This window comes from Carcharodon carcharias, chromosome 1, assembly GCF_017639515.1.
Source record: "Carcharodon carcharias isolate sCarCar2 chromosome 1, sCarCar2.pri, whole genome shotgun sequence".
Taxonomy (NCBI): domain Eukaryota; kingdom Metazoa; phylum Chordata; class Chondrichthyes; order Lamniformes; family Lamnidae; genus Carcharodon; species Carcharodon carcharias.
The window spans coordinates 252,327,761-252,347,106 of NC_054467.1; the positions used below are offsets into that span (position 1 = coordinate 252,327,761).

Sequence of the window (19,346 nt, forward strand, 5' to 3'; positions counted from 1 at the left end):
AGAATTGGTTGGTACTGGGCACTCAGTCCTGCATTTGATTCTCTCTCCATTCCAGGTTAGTTGATTCCACTGGCAACAGAATCAGCAAGCATAGACCACAGACTTCAGGCAACTGACAAGAATGGGATGGGGAGAAGATGTAGAAGAAATGTTGTGCAGTGAGTTATGGTGACCTGGAATGCACTGCCTGAAGTAATGGTGGAAGCAGATTCAGTAGTAACTTTTAAAAGAGAATTGGATAAATACTTCAGTAAAGAAATCGCAGGACTATGGGGAAAGCAGGGGAGTGACTAATTGGAAAACTCTATTCTGAGTTGGCACAGGTGAAATGGCCTCCTTCTGCACTGTATGCTGCTGTGCTTTATACACATTTAACAGTGTGCTGAGCCCAGTGTGTATCTCAAAATGCCCCTTTCTCTTTCCAGTCTGTAAGAGTTGCATCGTGAAGTACCTGCAGACCAGCAAATACTGTCCAATGTGCAATATCAAAATCCACGAGACACAGCCTCTTCTTAACCTTAAGCTCGATCGAGTGATGCAGGACATTGTCTACAAACTAGTACCAGGCCTACAGGAGAGTAAGTTCATTCGCTAGCTAACCACCAAAGGCTTATGTAGAGGGTGAATTTTCAATATACCTCTTTGACCTTGGCCCAGTTTTACTTTTCAAGAGTGATAAATGTCTGGTACAATGTGATGGGAAACAGAGATAGAGACCACTATTTCTGTCCTGCCCCCACCCCACCAACCAGTGCCATACAGGAGTGGCTCATCTGTTCCTCAGTTCCAGAGTAGAGGTGCCTATTTCTTCCAGGAGCTGCACTATTTTCTGTTTGGGCCTGGGAGAGTCCTGGCATAGACCCAGTACCTGACAGGGCTTAATACCAGTCAAAAGGGCAAGACCTGCAGCTGCATTTCTGCCTGATGCCCTAGGTGCAGGCCAAGCTCTGCTTTACCCCACAATGTCATATTCTAAGTTTTGGGGGTGGGGTGTTCAGGTGAAGGGGGGTATGTGGTTTGGTGGGGTGGGTGTTGGGGCTGAGATCCAGCTATAAGGGAAGACTGTTCAATGTTGATTTGGGAAAATGGATGTAAGGAGGGACAACCTTTTATTAGCTTGCACAACCTTTTCACTTTTCTTACAATCGCTGTTTGGTTAAATTTGCTGTGTTATCTCCCCACTATCTTCCTCCCCTAAGAGTGGGGACATGTCGCAAAACCTTGTCATTCGTATCTCAATGACTGTTGGATTTCCCCTCGGCACAGATCCCCTTGAGGTGGAATTCTGTGTACTGACCCCCATGCTGCCTTGTTTATATCCTGTATGTTGTGGCCCCATCCGATTCCAAACTACATGAAATATGTTCCCTCCTTTTACAGGTGAAGAGAAGCGAATTCGAGAATTCTATCAGTCTCGAGGACTGGAAAGGATCATCCAACCAGTTAATGAAGGTATGGAATCTAGAGAGATGGACAGCTTTTGCTGTGCAGGGCTTGGGAGCCAGAGCACAGCGCACTCCAACATACAGTCAAATGTTGTGCTATGACTGGAGATTCATTCATGCCTGTGCACAGTGCTGTCTTGCCTTTGACTTCTTCACTGACCCCAGCATTGGCCTTTGGTCTGTATTCATTTTCTTCACAGGGTGTGGGTATCGCTGGCAAGGTAAGCATTTATTGCCCTATTGAATGGCTTGCAAGGCCATTTTAAGAAGCAGTCAAGAGTCGACCTCATTCCTGTGGGCCTGGAATTACAAATGGACCAGATTGGGCAAGGACACTAGATTTCTTTCCCTAAAGGGCATTACTAATCATGTCGTTACATGGTCACCATTACTGATGCTATTTTTTTTTATTCCTGATTAAATTCCAAGCTACCATGGTGGGATTTGAACTCGTGTCGTCAGATCATTTGTTCAGGCCTCTGGTAGCTGGTCCAGTAACATGATCACCGTGCTACTGTTCCCTCATCTTATCTCTCCCTCAAGTGCTGATGCAGTTGTATCTGGTATTTCTTTAATGTAGACAAAGACTTGTAAAGGTGCAAGTGCATAGCCATCAGGTGAGGCTAGGAGTTGGAAACCCTCCAGGATTGTCCTGGAGCCCCCATAACTTAAGGGATAATTTCCTGCAAGCAACTCCAGTTTCATTTCCTTTTTGAGTAATTTCATTCATTATTTATACCAGTATTTGAGGTGGCTTAAAAGGCCATTTGACCAGTTGGAGGTGGGAGATCATGTAATGATACCTCCAGGAATATATCCAACCAGAATTGGCGACTCCCGGTGATGACTGGGTTAGGGCTCAGCTGATGTTTACCCACACTACCCCAGTGGAAAATCCTGTTAACATTCTGTCTCAGCCTTCACATTAAGAACAGGCCACAAGGGGAAGGGATAGAAGTGGAGTGTTTAGAATGTGGAACTTGCCATCACATGGAATAGTTGAGGTGAGTAGCGTAGATGCATTTAAGGGGAAGCTAGATAAACACATGAAGGAAAAAGAAATATGCAGATAGGGTGAGATGTTGAAAGGTGGGAGAGACTCATGTAGAATAAACACCACGATGGAGCTGTTGGGCTTGTTAGTGTGTGGTGCGTTTTATGTAACTATAGGAACAATAACCTAGTAAGCACCAGCAGTTTCAGGAGGACTATTGGCAAGAAAGAGGCAAAAATGTTCAAAATTGGCTCACAAGCTAACCAAGGCTGCTGGTAAAGTGGCACGATGGGAAATGCTTGTGTATGTGACCAGAAAATTAAAGATCAAGGCAATAATCAGCCTTTTTAACGTTGAAGGAAGGCCTGGTGGGGGTGGGGTGAGGGGGGAAGCTGAGGGAAACCATGTTTGTTCATCTTAAAGCAATGCAAGAGGCTCACTATCTGAGGACAGTTTCATTTAATTACAGCTCAGGGCTAGAGTAAAGGCAGAAGTGGGGTTGGGGGGTGTGGTTGGCGGCAGTTGCAGGTGGTGGAATGTATTGGGGAAGGGGTTGGAGGAGGAGAGGTTAATTGTTAGACTTTGTGCCCATGTTGCTGTTATGAGGATTTTTTATGGAGAGCATGTAGGTGTTGCCAACACTGAGTTGGACAAATTTCTAAAGGTGTCACCACATGACACCCCCCCCCCCCCCATTTTGTTTTAATGCCTTATTTCAATGATTTAAAAATTGGAATAAACCAAACTTTTGGAAACGTGTAGCAGTCCAATCAGCGAGTGAAAAAGCCCCTTACTGTTGCGTGGGGACCTCTCAGCATCCTGCTACACATGGAAAGTTTAACCTCCATTTTCTTTTACATGTGATCTGTCTGTCTGCTTTCATTTTTTAAAAAAAACCCTAAATATTAGACTTTATTTGCTGCAAAATAGCAGGATGGGGCTCATGGGATTTTAGTGATTTCCGTCCCCACCCTCAGAGCATTCAATAAACACTTTTTTTTAAAAAACTGGACAATTGCCTGGCAGGCTTTGAGAATTCAGAAGGCTCTGAGAAATTGGCTTGTCTGTGTGTGTTTTTGCATAGAATACATAAAATACACACTCTCTTCTGTGGTGTGTGCGTGTGAAAGAGTTTGTGAGTGATCAGTTTTTGTTGGTGTCTGTGAATGTGGTGTACATATTTTTTTTTTCTCTCCTGTGCCAGCTATGACACCAGATCTGACCAGTTCTCCTTACACAACCTTCGATCACTCCAAAGCGCACTACTACAGATATGATGAGCAGGTTTCACTATGTTTGGAGAGACATGGGTGAGTTTTTCAAAGGATTTCCTGCTAATTTTTTCTCTTTTCAACCACGTCAGCTCATAGCTTGTACTAAAGTAATCCTGCTGGAATGTCTCGAGTCAATGAAATGGATGGCGTTGGTTGAGGTGCAGTTTGTTTGACGTTTTCTCCTGATTGGGTCGATCTAGTCAGACGACGCTTTCTCTCTCTAGCCCCAGAAAATACTATGCATGAATGCATCTAGGAGCTCCCTCAGTTATATCAGGTTGGGACAGCACCGATGGGATCAGAAAGCCATTGACCTGAGGCAGTTCTCTTTCTGGGCTGTGCTGAGGGAGTGCTCACTGGCGTAAATGCCATTTATCAGATGAGAGGTTAAACTGAGACCCCATCTACCCTCTCAGGTCAGCGTGAAAGGTTCCATGATATTTCAAAGAAGAGTTAGAGGAATTATTCCCAATGATTTGGCCAGTATTTATCCCTCATTCAACATAACAAAAACAGATTATCTAGTCATTATCAACGTTGCTATTTGTGGGAACTTGATGTGTGATAGCTCCACTTCAAAAGTACTTCATTGGCTGTAAGGCACTTTGCAGTGCTTTGAATGGTGCTATATAAATGCAAGTCTCTTTTTTCTATTCTGTTATTGGAAAGAATCTGCATCAGAAAGTGTGGGCTGGACACAAGTTAGCTGAGAGATTTTGGTTTTAAACATCAGCCCTGAATACTGAAGGGAGACCAGAAGGCAGCCTTGAATTCAGATTTTGGACTTAAATAGTAATGATGAAAAGAAACCTTTCATCAGTACTGAAAATACACTGCAGCTTAGTCGGTATCTCTGAAGTGAAAGGACATGTTAATGTTTCAGGTATAATAGTCTCGTGAAGGAGGACGGTGGTTTTCCATGCCAAATTTTATCCTGTCTGTTTTCACTTAATAATTGTGCTCCTCATAATGGAAACTACAGGGTAAGAGTCGCTTGCTGCCACCAATTTGAGAAGCTTTCCAGTGGCGGCAGCACCTTTCATGACCCAGTGAGTATAGACAGAGATGAGGAGGAATTTTTTTTCTGAGGTGGAATTCTTTGCTGTAGAGGCTGGGTCGTTAAGTATATTCAAGGCTGAGACAGACAGATTTTTAATCAGCAAGGGAATTGAGTGTTATGAGGAAAAGACAGGAAAGTGGAGTTGAAGATTATCAGATCAGCCCATGATCTCATTGAATGGTGAGGCAGACTCAATGGACCAAATGGCCTGCTTCTGCTCCTGCGTTTTTAAGGTCTTATGGACATTTTTTGTGCAATGCTAAACTGGCTGATACCCACACTGAACTGACTGATCTTGAGCATGATCTGAAATGTTACCATGTATCACAGCAGCACTCCACTCTCCTCTTTCCACCCCCCCCCCACCCTTCTCTCACATGGGATGGTTGCTTGGGTGAAATAGCAGAGTTTGTTGGCCTCACGTGAAGCGAGAGCCAGGACAAGCCAGTATATAAGACATAGGAGTAGAAATTAGGCCTTTCGGCCCATCAAGTCTGCTCCGCCATTCAGTCATGACTGATAAGTTTCTCAACCCCTTTCTCCCGCCTTCTCCCTGTAAGCTTTGATCCCCTTACCAATCAAGAACCTATCTATCTCGGTCTGAAATATACTCTATGACCTGGCCTCCACAGCCTTCTGTGGCAATGAATTCCATAGATTCACCACTCTCTGGCTAAAGAAGTTTCTCCTCATCTCAGTTCTAAAAGGTCTTCCCTTTACTCCTGAGGCTGTGCCCTCGGGTCCTAGTCTCTCCTAATGGAAACATCTTCCCCACGTCCCACTCTATCCAGGCCTTTCAATATTCTGTAAGTTTCAATCAGATCCCCCCCCCTCATCCTTCTAAATTCCATTGAGTATAGACCCAGAGTCCTCAAACATTCCTCAAATGTTAAGCCTTTCATTCCTGGGATCATTCTCGTGAACCTCCTCTGGACCGTCTCCAGGGCCAGCACATCCTGAGATATGGGGCTCAGAATTGCTCACAATATTCTAAATGTGGTCTGACCAGAGCCTTATAAAGCCTCAGCAGCACATCCCTGCTTTTATATTCTAGTCCTCTTGAAATAAATGCCAACATTGCATTTGCCTTCCTAACTACCGACTCAACCTGCAAGTTAACCTTAAGAGAATCCTGGACTAGGACTCCCAAGTCCCTTTGCACTCCAGATTTCTGAATTCTCTCCCCATTTAGAAAATAGTCTATGCCTCTATTCTTCCTACCAAAGTGCATGACCTCACACTTGCCCACGTTGTATTCCATCTCCCACTTCTTTGCTCATTCTCCTAACCTGTCCAAATCCTTCTGCAGCCTCCCTGCCTCTTCAATACTACCTGTCCCTCCACCTATCTTTGTATCCTCTGCAATAATTTCATGGTCACTATTGTCAAGACTAGCTTTCATTTCCACATTTATTGATTGAATTCAAATTCCAGCAGCCACCGTAGTGGGATTTGAACCCACGTCCCCAGAGCATAATCTGGACCTCTGGGTTATTAGTCCCATGACATTATCACTACACCACCATCTCCCCATGGTATCTGGAAAGTGTAAATATTGGAGAATTAATAAAGCAAATCTGGGTGTATTTTTTTTATCAATTATAAACGTTGTTGATGGCTGCTGCCTTGCCTAACCTGGAAACGCTGAATGTCGTTGCAGAGTACGAGAGGGATTGAACATAAAAGTTAGGATGTTATGCTTCAGTTAAACAGGGCATTGATGAGACCTCACCTCAAATACTGTCCAGTCTCCTTATTTAAAGAAGGATGTAAATGCATTGGAGGTAGTTCAAAGGAGGTGGAATGTGTGGGTTGTCTTATCAGGAAAGGTTGGGCTTGTTTCCACAGGAGGTTAGAAGAGTGAGGGGTGATCCAATTGAGGTTTACAAGGTCCTGAACGGCCTTGACAAGGTGGATGTCAAAAGGATGTTTCCTCTTGTGGGTAAATCCAGAACTAGAGGGTGCTGTTTTAAAATTAGGGGGTGCCCTTTTTAGGACAGAGATGAGAAATTTTTTGAGGGTTGTACGACTTTGGAATTCTCTGCCTCAGAAGGTGGTGGAGGTGAGGTCCTTGAATATCTTTAAGGCAGAGGTAGATAGATTCTTGTGATGCAAAGGAATCAAAGATTATCGGGGTTAGATGGGAACATGGAAATCGAAACACAAAAATCAGCCATGTCCTTATTGAATGGCAGAGTAGGCTCGAGGGGCCAAATGGTCTACTCCTCTTCCTATTTCTTATGTTCTGATATAGTATGAAGACAAATGTTAATTTGAAGAATTTTCCTCTAATTGAGAGAGCATATTTGATTTAGTCTAGAATTCTGACTCTTTTACATCACCTTGGGCAGAGAAAGAAAAACTTGCATTTACATAACACCTCTTATTATCATCTCAATTTGCTACATGTGAAGCACTTTATTTCAGTAACTTGCTTTGTAAGCATTTTTGTGCACAGCAGAATCTCTAAGGCCAAAGGAACAGGTGATTCCAATCTTGTGACCACACCTCCTAATATCTCTTCCATTGGTTCAGCATAATCTTTGTCTGATTATACTTTTGTGAAATGCCTTGGGACATTGAACACAAATGAAAGTGATGTTGCACCCTTGTCTTGACACGTGAAAATATTGTTTTATTTACATGGCTATCTACTGGCATTCCATCCCTCTGTATGTCTATCACCTGCATTGGCATTTTATCCCTCTTTGTGTTTATCACCTGCATTGATTTTAATTACTGCATGAAGCACTTGTGGAGTGTTACCTTGACAGCAGGGAAGGGATGGGGAAGAGAGAGAAGGGAGGGTTGGCTTTATACAGTGCAGAAGGCAGAGAGCATGTTCAATCAATACACCAAGGGGAAAAAATGAAAAATTCCTATCGAGCGGCTTGTCTGAGTCCAGATTCATCACTCAATCTGGTGAATTTGCAGCAGCTGGAAGGCACTGGGGTCGATACTAATTTTAAAGCAATTAGTTTGGATGTGTTGCTATCAGCAAGGCTCTCTCACACAAAGCTGTTGGAAACTCTGATAAACAGTTTACCAGCAGTGTTTAAGGAGGCTGGTGCTTTTTCTGCCTGCCAATAATTTCAAATTTGATTTTTTTTTTTCCTCTTTGGAAGGGAACAAAACTGATCCCAATGAATGTCCTTTCAAAGAACATAAAACAATAAATTACTGGTTGGGCAAGCCAGGTTAGAAGAGGTCCCTCTTTCTCTCTTCTTCCCACCATTTTCAGTCGAAAAGCTGGGCCAGATCAACCTCCAGAGTGTGGGAAATTAGTTCAGCATGTTGCTGATTGCTCCACATACTGTGCTGCAACAAGAGCTGTAGAGAAGGAAACAGCAGAATGGAAGCCAGGGAGTGGACAATGGGAATGCAGGAAATGGCAGACTGGGAGCCAGAGAATGGTGGGAGCGTAGGGGTAGGACAGGATAAGCACAAGACTGGGAGCACACAAGAGGGGAATCTAGAAGTGGGATGGCAGAGAAAGAGCAGAAGAAGAGAATGTAACAGTGAGGGTGAGGAAGTGCAGGATAAGGGAAGTAGGAAACTGGGTGTTTGAGAGGGGTGTTCAGATGTGAGGTGGGGAGGGGTGTGGGGGAGTGGGAGTATGGTGTGTGAGGAAATGGCAGACCCAGAAGAGAAGGGGATGTAAGAGTGGGGGAGGGTTAAAGCTGGAGAGGAAGTTTAGAAGAGAGGGGGAGAAGCCTAGGAGCCAGAGAAAATAAAATGATGCTGGAAAGCCCAAAATAGTGATACCAAATGGATATGCACCCAGTCCATCAGCACATTGCCTTCCACTTCAGTCCTGTCAATGTGTATCAGAATCTTCATTTCCACTCTTCATTAGGAATACAATTTACCTGCTGTTGTCATAGTTCAGCTTTTGTATTGTGTATGCTTCCTATTACTAGCAATAAGGTTCCACATGTTCTTGTTTCTCTCCAATACCTCATCTAAAGAAAGAATTTGCATTTATATAGCAGCTTTCACCACCCCAAGACCCAAAATACTTCACAATCATGAAGCACTTTTTAAGTGTAATCATTGTTCTAATGTAGGCAATACAACTGATAATTTGCACAAAGAGAAATCAGGTAATGACCAGAATTTTTTAGTAATATTGGTCGAGGGATAAATATTGGCTAGGCCACAGGATAGAACTCCCCTGCTTTTCTTCGAAATAGTGCAATGGGATCTTTTATGTCCGCCCAGGAAGTCAGATGGGGCCACAGTTTAACATCTCACCCAAGAGGCAAACATTCTTAATGGCTGAGCTCAAGATGGTGAGTGCCAACAGACAACTGGATTTTGGAAGGCATTACAGAGGGGCCTTATCCTCTTCTCAGCTGCTAAATGCACAGGCATGATGGGCCAAATGGCATCCTTCTGTGCTATATCATTTTTTTTTTCAAGTAGGGTGGCTGGTACAAGACCCCTGGCTGATTATATATTATCTACCTTGCCCAGGAACTCTGAGACTAGGGGTCAGATTTTCACCTTGGAGGAGGGAAACGGGAGCTGGGTTTGTTTTTTGCCGGAAATCCAACCTCAGTGGGAAACTGAAGTTCAGATTTTCAGGCGGGCAAGCCCTTAATTGATATGGAGATCGGTTTCCTGTCCCATTAAAGGTGATAAGGGCAAGACTGGAGGTTGCTTTCAGACCTTCAAGGCAGCCACCGCTGAGGTTGCTGGTTGTCCTAGGGTGTAAGTTGGCACCAAGGCATGGGAGAAGAGGGGGAGGTCCTCTAGTTTTCTAGTGGAAACCGGAAAATTACCAAAATTATTGAATTCAGTCTCATAACGCGCTATGTTGGAAGTTGACTCTCATCTTCTTGGTTGCTTGTCCAGTAATAACTAGTTTACCATACTCTCAATCTCCAGTCCAATAAAATTGATTTATATAACATCTTTCACAATTTCAGGACATTCCAAAGCACTTTGCAGCTAATACTCACTTCAAGGCCCTGCAATCGGCAATATGATAATGATCAAATTATCTGTTATTCATAGGTGTTAATTGAAGGATAAATATTAGCCAGAACACGGGGATGAACTACTCTGTTTTTCTTCAGAGCAATAATGTGGGATCTTGTACTCCCCCTTGAGAGGGCAGATGGGGCCTCAGTTTAGCATATCATAAGAAAAGAATCCCTGTTCACACATCAACCTTAGCAGAAACTACTTTGGTGTGGTGCTAAAGTTGTCAGCCTTGGCTCACTGTCAGCTTTAGTTTAGTGGTAGTCAGAAGGTCAGCCTTCACTTTCTTTTCTAAAGTTAGCGTGTAAATGCACCCTTAATTCCATCCAGGTGCTACAGCAAACTAGCACAGACAAAAGCACTGGTTATAAGAGATTGGTAAGCGGGGAAGTGAGGAAATAGCTCAGTACCAAATTTCATTAGCGATATTGAGTTAACACTTCCACCAAAATAATGAGAATTGATGCTAGCTGTTTTATTCATGAAATAGGGTTAACCTTGTTGGGACTCAGGCAGCCTGATGTAAATCTGCTTATTATTCAACCATTGCACATGGGATAAAATGTTGCGCATAATAAAGCAATTTTATGGTCACCATGGTCTGATTGATCAGCTGCATTTTGAGTTTATCGTGAGTGTATTAAGAAAATAATTCATTTTGTAACCATTATTGCTGCAAGTTTAGGAGGTGAACTTCATTTGAATTTTGTATTCTTTTTCCTCATTCCCAAGACGATTGTAGCCTGAGTGTGTGATGTTGCTTGCTTTTATTTTTTTTGTGCACTTTTTTTTGTGTTTTTAATCCCTTTCTGCTTTCAAGAATGCCACCTATTAACTTGGGTAAGTATACAAGTGCCGGTAGCTCTCCATGAATACCCACTTTTGGTTTAGACCTTTTGCCCAGCAGGCATTGACAGTGGGAAGGTCGTTATTGCCAACCCAGCCAAATTTACAACCACGTCTTAATGGGTACAGGGGCTGTCTATCCACTGTTGGTTTTGGAAGCTCCTGACCTGTCTTGTAAAACATGCTGAGCTTGTTCATTTGATTAGCTGCCTGGATGAGTGCAGCTCCAACAGTAATCAAGAAGCTTGACACCATCCAGGACAAAGCAGCCCGCTTGATTGGCACATCATCCTCATACATTCACTCCCTCCATCACCGACGCACAATGGTAACTGTGTGTGCCATCTACAAGATGCACTGCAGGAACTCACCAAGGCTCCTTGGACAGCACCTTACAAACCCATGACCACTACCATCTAGAAGGACAAGGGCAACAGACACATGAGCACACCACTACCTGGAAGTTCCCCTCCAAGCAACTCGCCATTCTGACTTGGAAATATCTTGCTGTTCCTTCACTGTTGCTGGGTCAAAATCCTGGAACTCCCTCCCTAACAACACTGCGATTGTGCCTAAACCCACACAGACTGCAGCAGTTCAAGAGGACAGCTTACCACCACTTTTTCTCTAGGGCAGTTGGGGATGGGAAATAAATGCTGGTCTAGCCAGTGAAGCCCACATCCCACGGATGAATAAGAAAAAAGCTGTAAATCATGATGCGTTGTAGTACCGTGACACAATGAGCAGATTCACAGGGCCTGCTTGGCTTCATAATTTTGTGGCATGTCCAGTCCGCACACCAGCAGTGCAAGCAAGAGGGGCTCGCACCTGTGCTGGTCTAGCCAGAGACTCCATAGGCCCAGACACACTGGTATCATGGTCAGATGTCCAGAACATCCAGATTGTTAAACTTGAGGTTTTTTTTGTTTTTATTGAGTTCTGTTCCTTGAAAGTTGTTTGGCCTGTATGCTGATTAATGTGTTTATTCTGTTTGGGTCCTGCAGCTCCTCCCTGGGAAAAGAGAAGGGGAAACTCGTGTTACAAGTAAGATACTGTGTTGGACTGTAATGGCTACCTATTAATGCATTTATCTTGCATTTGATTCACACCAAGTACATTCGCCCGTCATCCGAGTTTTCGCTGACATACGATAGCCCCTGATCTTGATTTTTCACACAAGTGGTTGGGATCTGGAATGCACTACCTGAGTGTGTGGTGGAGGCAGGTTCAGTCGATGCTTTCAAAAGGGATTAGACTCTTCTCTGAAAAGAGAATGTGCAGGGTTACATGGAGAAGGCAGGGAATTTGCACTAGGTGAATTGCTCATTTAGAAAGCCAGTGCAGACAGGACTGGCCGAATAGCCACCTCCTGCACTCTAACAATTCTGTGATTCTGAACTCTCACCCTTGCATTCAAAACCCTCTGTTGCCTCGCCGCTCCGTCTCTAAATCTTGTCCTCGCAATCCTCTTAGATCTCTACACTCCTCCAATTCTGGCCTCTTGCTCATCCTCTATTTCCATCGCCTCACAAATTGTGGCCATACCTCCAGCTGTCTAGGCCCTAACCTTTCTGCCTCTTTACCTCTCTGCTCCTTAAAACCTACAGCTTTGATCAAATTTTTGAGCGCCTGTCCTAATTTCTCCTTGTGTCGTTTGGTGTCAATAGACTCACAGATGTTTACAGCACAGAAGGAGGCCATTCAGCTCATGTCCACACTGGTCAACAAAGATCTGACTACACTAATCCCGGGAGGCTATGGCAACACAAGTGAATATCTGGGGTGATCACTCCTGTAGGGCGATCAGTTTATTATTGGGATGTGGACAACACTGGCAATATCTCAATTATTGCCATTTTATAGTCATCCTGAGAAAGTGTGATGGATGTAGATTGTCGTCTCGACATTAATTGGTCTTCCAATGGAGTTGCTTGCTAGGCCACTTTCAGAGAGTGTTACGTGACTAGGGCCTTAGGGAGGCCAGATCAGGGTGAGGGTGGTGGTTCCCTTCCCTCAAGGGCACCAGCGAACCAGTCTGGATTTTCCAAGAATCCAGCTGATTTATTGAATTCATGGTGGGATGTGGCCACACAACTTCTAGGTTGCTAATTCAGCATCAGAACTATGAAACTACCCATACCCTTGACAGTTTCTTAGGTGGGTGAGTGATGGGTGGGAGGGTGTGGAAAGGGATGTTTAACCAGGTGGCTAATGAAGTTTGCACGCAGCCCTATATGTAATGATACTCTGTTTTCAGAGCATTCTGCTGGCATTCAGCCTGTGCACTCCTCTGACATTCCCAGATGCAGAAGGTGTTTTTCTATGTGTGTGTGTCTGTTCTAATAGCCAGACCCTCAGTAAATCCAAAACATATTTAACATGAAGTGGATACAAAGCCTGCAGTTAATGTGAGGGCTCAAGGGTCACGAATCATTTCACATCACTACACTGCAGCAGATGGGGTCTATTGATTTTTTTTTTTTCTCACCCTGTGTTCTCAGATCATTGAAGTAAAATTCAATTATTCCCTCTCTCTTGTCAGAAAGCAGCCTGTGTACCCCCTCCCTTCCCTGGTGGACACGTGCATAGAGTAAATAACATTGGAGTTGTTAAATCATGCAGCACAGTGTCAAGTGGAATTCAAACATCACCTGCTCCTTGTTGGCGAATATCGATGTACAACTTCCGTTCCAAAACTTTCTTCTCCTCTCAAATCTGTAATCCAGTCACATGTTTTCCAGGTGTAACTTGATATTGCTGTGCTGCAAGCAATATTTTTTTTTTTTTTTTTGAACCTTGAACTCTGTTTTTAACCCCCATCTCCCTCTCCCTTGGTACCACATAATGTGTAACTAAGCATGGTGTGAGCTGTGGCTCAGTAGGTATCACTCACTCATTAGAAGATCATGGATCTGAGCTCTACTCTGGAAACATGAACACCAGAATCCAGTCTGGCACTATTGTAGGTATTGACTTCCGAATGATCAGACACTCACCTTGCCACCAAAGGTGTTGGTTGACATAGACAGTAGGACGGTGGTCATGGGAGTCGGAATCCACTAAGGAGTGTGTAACGACTCACCTGCCAAATCATCTAGCCCTGAAAATGGATGGTGCAGGAGTGTCAGGCCTATACCCGTCTGTCACCAGCAATGGAGAGCCCGTGGGGTTGAGGCTGCAATGAGTAGGAGGGCCACTGTGAGCACAGAAGCCCAGGGTGTGGGCCCAGATGGAGCTGCCGCAGATGCAGATCTTGGTGTTAGTAGCAATATTCAATGAGGTATTAAACAAAAGACCCATCTATACCCTATCAAATGGAGGTAAAAGATCCCATGGCTCTATTGACCAATATTTATCCCTAATCCGATTATCTGGACCTCATCACAGTGCCACTTATGCAAATTGGCTGCTGCATTTTCCTGCATTACAACAATGACTACACTTCCAAAGTAAAGCTCTTTGAAACATCTGAGATTGTGAAAGGTGCTATATAAATGCAAATTTTATATCTTTTTTTTTTCTGTTTTCAGCTCTGTCTTTCATTGTAAGAAAAGGACTAGACCATGCAGCCCCTTTAGCCTTCTCTGCTATTCAGTGTGATCATGGCTGGTCTTCTGCTTCAGCTCCACTTTCCTGCCTGCTCCTCATTTCCCTTAAATTTTTGATCTTTCATGGAATTACCTATCTCAGCCTTAAATATACTTAACAATGGAGCATCCACAGCCCCCTGGGCTAGTCAATTCTAAAGACCCTCAATGCTCGCTTGCTCTCATTTTCCTCTGTTGCAACAAGCAAACTTGGCTTGAAAGTGCTTTGAGACGTTCAGTGGTTGTGAAAAGCACTATATCAATCCAAGTTTTTTTTTTTTTCTTTTCCTCGCTCTCGTTAGGCGGATAGAGGGGGTTGGCGTCAGGGAGAAATCGGCTGAGGTTCCTGCTCCTCTGCATAGTCTATCCAGGGTCATGTGTGAAGAATGGCACTTGGACAAAGTTCTGAAGGACAGCCAACCCTGCCACCATCAAAGGGGAACAAAGTCCAAAGAAAGCAAAGTATAACATGAACAGAATGATTTGATATACAATTTGCAAATGTACAATGTTCGATACAGAAGGGTGTCCGTTCACCGGAATATTTTCTCTTTTCTGTTCCTTTTGATGGTGACTGCTTGCCTGAGATACTATTCCTTAGCCCAACTCCAAGTACCTCACCCAAACGCACATAAGCCAAGATGGTGTCTGTGGGCCTGATGTGTGCCCAGAGAGAGAGACCACAATTCTATTTTGTCCCACTGTACAAGAGAACCTCCATGTGCATGATATGGACTAGGAGGAACGGAGGTAGGCCAATGCACCTCTTGAGCCTGCTCCACCAATAATATCATGACAGATCTATTTGTATTTCTAATTCCACATTCCCATCTACCCCAGATAACCTTTGATTCCTTTGCCTAACAAGGATCTATCTACCTCCGCCTTAAAGATATTCAATGGCCCCACCTTCTGAGGCAGAGTTCCAAAGTTGCACAACCCTCAAAGAATTTCTCCTCATCCCTGTCCTCCTTTGTTTTGGACTCGCCCACAAGAGGAAACATCATTTTTGCGTCCACCTTGTCAAGACCGTTCAGGATCATGTCGCCCTTCAATGTTCAATCAAGTCACCCTTCAGTCTTCTAAATACTAGTGGAAGCAAGCCCAGTCTGTCCAACCTATTCTCATAAGACAACCCACTCACTCCAGGTATCAATCTAGTAAACCTCCTCTGAACCACCTCTAATGCATTTACATCCTTCGTTAAATAAGGAGACCAAAATTGCACAAAATATTTGAGATGTGGTCTCACCAATGCCCTACATAACTGAAGCGTAACACCCTCACTCGTATGTTCAATTCTTCTCGTAATAAAGGATAGCATTCCATTAGCCTTCTTGATTACGTACTGTACCTGCATACTAACTTTTTGTGACTTATGCACTAGAACACCTAAATCCCTCTGCACCTCTGAATTCTTCAGTCATTCTCCGTTTAAGTAATAATCTGCTTTATTATTCTCCCTGCCAAAGTGAGCAACTTAACATTTTCCCACATTATGCTCCATCTGCCAGATTTTTGCCCACTCACTCAACCTATCTATATCTGTCTGCAATCTCCTTATGTCCTCTTCACAGCATAATTTCCTACCTAACATCTACAAATTTAGCTTCCCTCCTCCTAAGTGATTGATATAAATTGTAAAAAGTTGAGGCCCCAGCACAGACAGTTACATCCTGCCAATCAACAAATGACCTATTATGCATATTCTCTTTTCTGCCAGTCAGTCAATCTTCTATCCATATTATCCTCTACACCATGAACTTCTATTTTCCACAATAACCTTTTGACGTGCCCCTTACCAAATGCCTTCTGGAAATCCAAGTAAAGTATCTCTACTGGCTTCCCTTTATCCACGGCGCAAGTTATTTCTTCAGAGAACTCCAAGAAATTGGCTGAACATGATTTCCCTTTCATAAAACCCTCCTGATTCTTCCCAATTACCTTGAGTTTTTCTAAGTGCCCAGCTGTAACCTCAATGATTGATTCTAGCACCTTCTCCACGACAGACGTCAGGCTAACTGACCTATGGTTTCCTGTTTTCTGCCTCCTTCCCTTCTTGAATAAAGGAGTTATATTTGCAACTTTCTAGTCCGATGGGTCCTTTCCAGAATTTAGCAAAATTTGGAAAATTAACACCAATGTGTATGTCAGCATGCAACAGAGATGCATACTGCACCTGTGTTGTGTTGGGGGTCCGTTGCTAGTTTCACAGAGACAAATGGTTGAATGCTGCCCTGCATAAGTGGGAACGGAGCATTATAAGGAATGATGGCAGTGATGCAATGTGCCAATGTAAAATACACCCCTTTGCCCTGTGATCACGGGTACCCATGAATTGCTGCCTGGAAGTGACATGGGTGCTGACCTCTTAATGCTGATAACCCCCTAGGGTCAATGCCCGTGTTCTCTGCTTGCCAATAATCTCGTCCAGCTGCATCTCCGGTAGCACATCACAGCCTGAGGAATTGGAGCCCCTGCAAGTTTTCCTTTCCCTTTCCCTAACCTAATGGGTACCAGGTCCAATTGGAGCAGCAGTCCATCAGCTACTGAGCACAGCTACGTGATCAAACCTGGATCTGTATGGTTTAGTGGGTCTGAATCCCTGACTGAGTTTGTTTTTGAATAGAAGGGTTCAGGAATGCAAATGGGGCTTTATCTTGTGTGTAGGGGAACAGCGTGAAAACAGAGCAACACTTTGTAAAAGCCTTTATTTTTTATCTAAAACTTGCAGCAAAAGTACGTCAGGTGTTCAGTTCGAGCAGAGATCAGGCACTTGAGGAGAGTTCTGTGCCACAGGATTAATGTACTGGATCAGCAACAGGTAAGCTAGTGAGGGCTAGCAATAAATTTGTTTGTTTCTTCACAAGCTTTCTGACAGTATAACAGACTTTCTTTTTGCAGGTGCAAATATTATTTGACAATGAGCCTCTGCCAGAACACATGACCATGAAGCAGCTCTGGCTCTTGAGATGGTACGGCAAGGTGAGTGATCAGTACCAAGTAACTAGGTAAGTATATGAGGGAGAAAGGAATAGAAGGATCTGTAAATAAAATTAAGTAAAATAAGATGGATGGATACGCATAAACACTGACATAAACCAGTTGTAAATACTATGCAACTCTTTGTAATCTAACTACAATTTTCTTTTATCCTCTTCATTTTTTTTACCCTATTTGTCAAAACCTGCAGCACAGAAGATGGACGTTGAGTCCATCATGTGTCTGCTGGCTTAAAAGAGCAGCCCAATTAATCCAATCTCCTTTCTTTTCCCATTGTTATCATTAAACCTGCTTCCTCCATGCTTTCAGGCAGAGATCATAAAAATTTGCTGTATAAAATTATATTCTGGGTCATCTTACTCTGGTGGTTCTTTGAATAATTTAAAATTTGTGTCCTCTAGTCACTGACTATTCTGCCAGCGGAAACAGTTTCCCCTTGTCTATTCTATCAACAAACCTTTTAATTTTGAACACATCAATTAACCCCGCTGCTCTAAGGAGAACATTCCCAGCTTCTCTAGAGAGTCCTGTGGTTCCTCATATCTGATAATTCTCCTCTGCGCACATGACAAATTGACATGCAATCAAGAAATGCAGAACCAAATAGGAATCCATCTAAAAGCAAGATTATCAAAAATGTGCAGTAACATCACAAAATTAAAGATCATCCCCGTGACAGGTTTGTAGAATAAATAGTCTCAAAAGGATTTAACTCCCCTCTGTTGAAGCCAGTACAATTCCTTGATACCTCATTCAAGTGGTCATTCTTCTGATGGAGGTACTTTTCGTGGGGGTGGGAATCAGCGGACCCTGTTCTTGTCCTGCACGCACATGTGTTAGCGCGAGAAGTGGAAATCAGTGATATTTTTCTCCTTCACCTATCTTCCCACATCCAGCCTTGCTTCGACTATTTGTACCTACCCACAATCCTGCCCTAGCTGACGTAACTATATAGATAGGCAATTACAAATGCTCTGCTCTGTACATCTTAGTGCCTTTAGATGCAGGCAGAAGAGAATTTAAGTGCCAGGTGACCTAAGTGAGTACCTACATTATCACAAGTAATGATTTGGAGTTGATGGACAGAAATAAAAACATTAAATACTGGAAAAACTCAGCAGGTCTGGCAACATCTGTGGAGAGGGAAATTGAGTTGATGTTTAAAGTCCAACATGGCTCCTCTTCAAAACTTGGTTCCCATTCCGAAGAAGAGTCATATTGGAATTGAAACATTAACTCTGTTTCTCTCTGCTCAGATGCTGCCAGGCCTGCTGAGTTTTTCTGCATTTTCTGTTTATTTCATATTTCCAGCCTCCAGTATTTTGCTTTTATTTTAGTACTTTTGAATTGTAGTCATTGCTGTGATGTAAGAAACAGGACAACCAATTTGCAAACCGCAAGCTCCCGTAAACAGCAATATAATAGTGACCAGATAATCTGTTGTTAGTGATGTTGATTTGAGGGATTCATATTGACCAGTTCACCAGAGAGAACTCCCCTCTCCACTTTAAAATAGCAGCATGAGATCTTTTGCAACCACCTAGGGGAACAGGTGGAGTCTCGGTTTACTACGTCACCTGAAAGACAGTCCGAGAGTGCAGCACTTCCTCAGTACAGTTTAGATTTTTGTCTCAAGCTGGTGGAGTGGAGTCTAAACTCTGAGCCAATTTCATTTTAACAGAATGGATCGTGCCAAGCCAGTTGGCAGACGAGGGACCAGACCCCACGTAGGTAGAAGAATGGTGACCAATGGCAAGGGCAAAGAGCTAGAGCTTAGGGGAGATGTGATGGGAAGGTTAAGAGAGAGCTCCAGGGTGTGGGACATGATGGTTGAAGTCTGCACTTCTTCATCCACTGTAACAACGACCCAATTTTTGAAACCATTTACAGTATATGTTGAGAAGCCTGGATGGTGACGTTGATGAACAGCTTTGGAAGTCAGATTTTCTGGGGGGTTTTTCTATTACTCACATCGAGGCAGAGTTTTCAGAGCAGTGTAACTTCTATAAGTGCAGTTTTTCTAGGGCTGTGGGTGTAGGAGCTGTTTTAGGGGAAGGTGGGGAAAGTGTTGCATTCATAGACTGGCACTATATTGCAAAAGGACTCCTACCTGTAACTGTAACTCATTGCAGCTGCTCCCCGTTTACTTTA

General features: G+C 43.5%; 1 protein-coding gene across 2 annotated transcripts in view; it reads left to right on the plus strand.

The window, feature by feature from the left end:
* The window catches only part of pcgf1 (polycomb group ring finger 1), a 45,629-nt gene that overhangs the window by 24,667 nt on the left and 1,616 nt on the right, over nt 1-19,346 (plus strand). The window contains exons 3-8 of one of the 2 annotated variants that reach the window (XM_041201297.1): nt 426-578; nt 1,381-1,452; nt 3,644-3,749; nt 11,610-11,649; nt 16,927-17,016; nt 17,097-17,177. In XM_041201297.1, coding sequence (XP_041057231.1) covers nt 426-578; nt 1,381-1,452; nt 3,644-3,749; nt 11,610-11,649; nt 16,927-17,016; nt 17,097-17,177 — 542 coding nt within the window. The remainder of the gene's footprint in view (nt 1-425; nt 579-1,380; nt 1,453-3,643; nt 3,750-11,609; nt 11,650-16,926; nt 17,017-17,096; nt 17,178-19,346) is intronic. The other variant, XM_041201306.1, reaches the window with a different exon arrangement.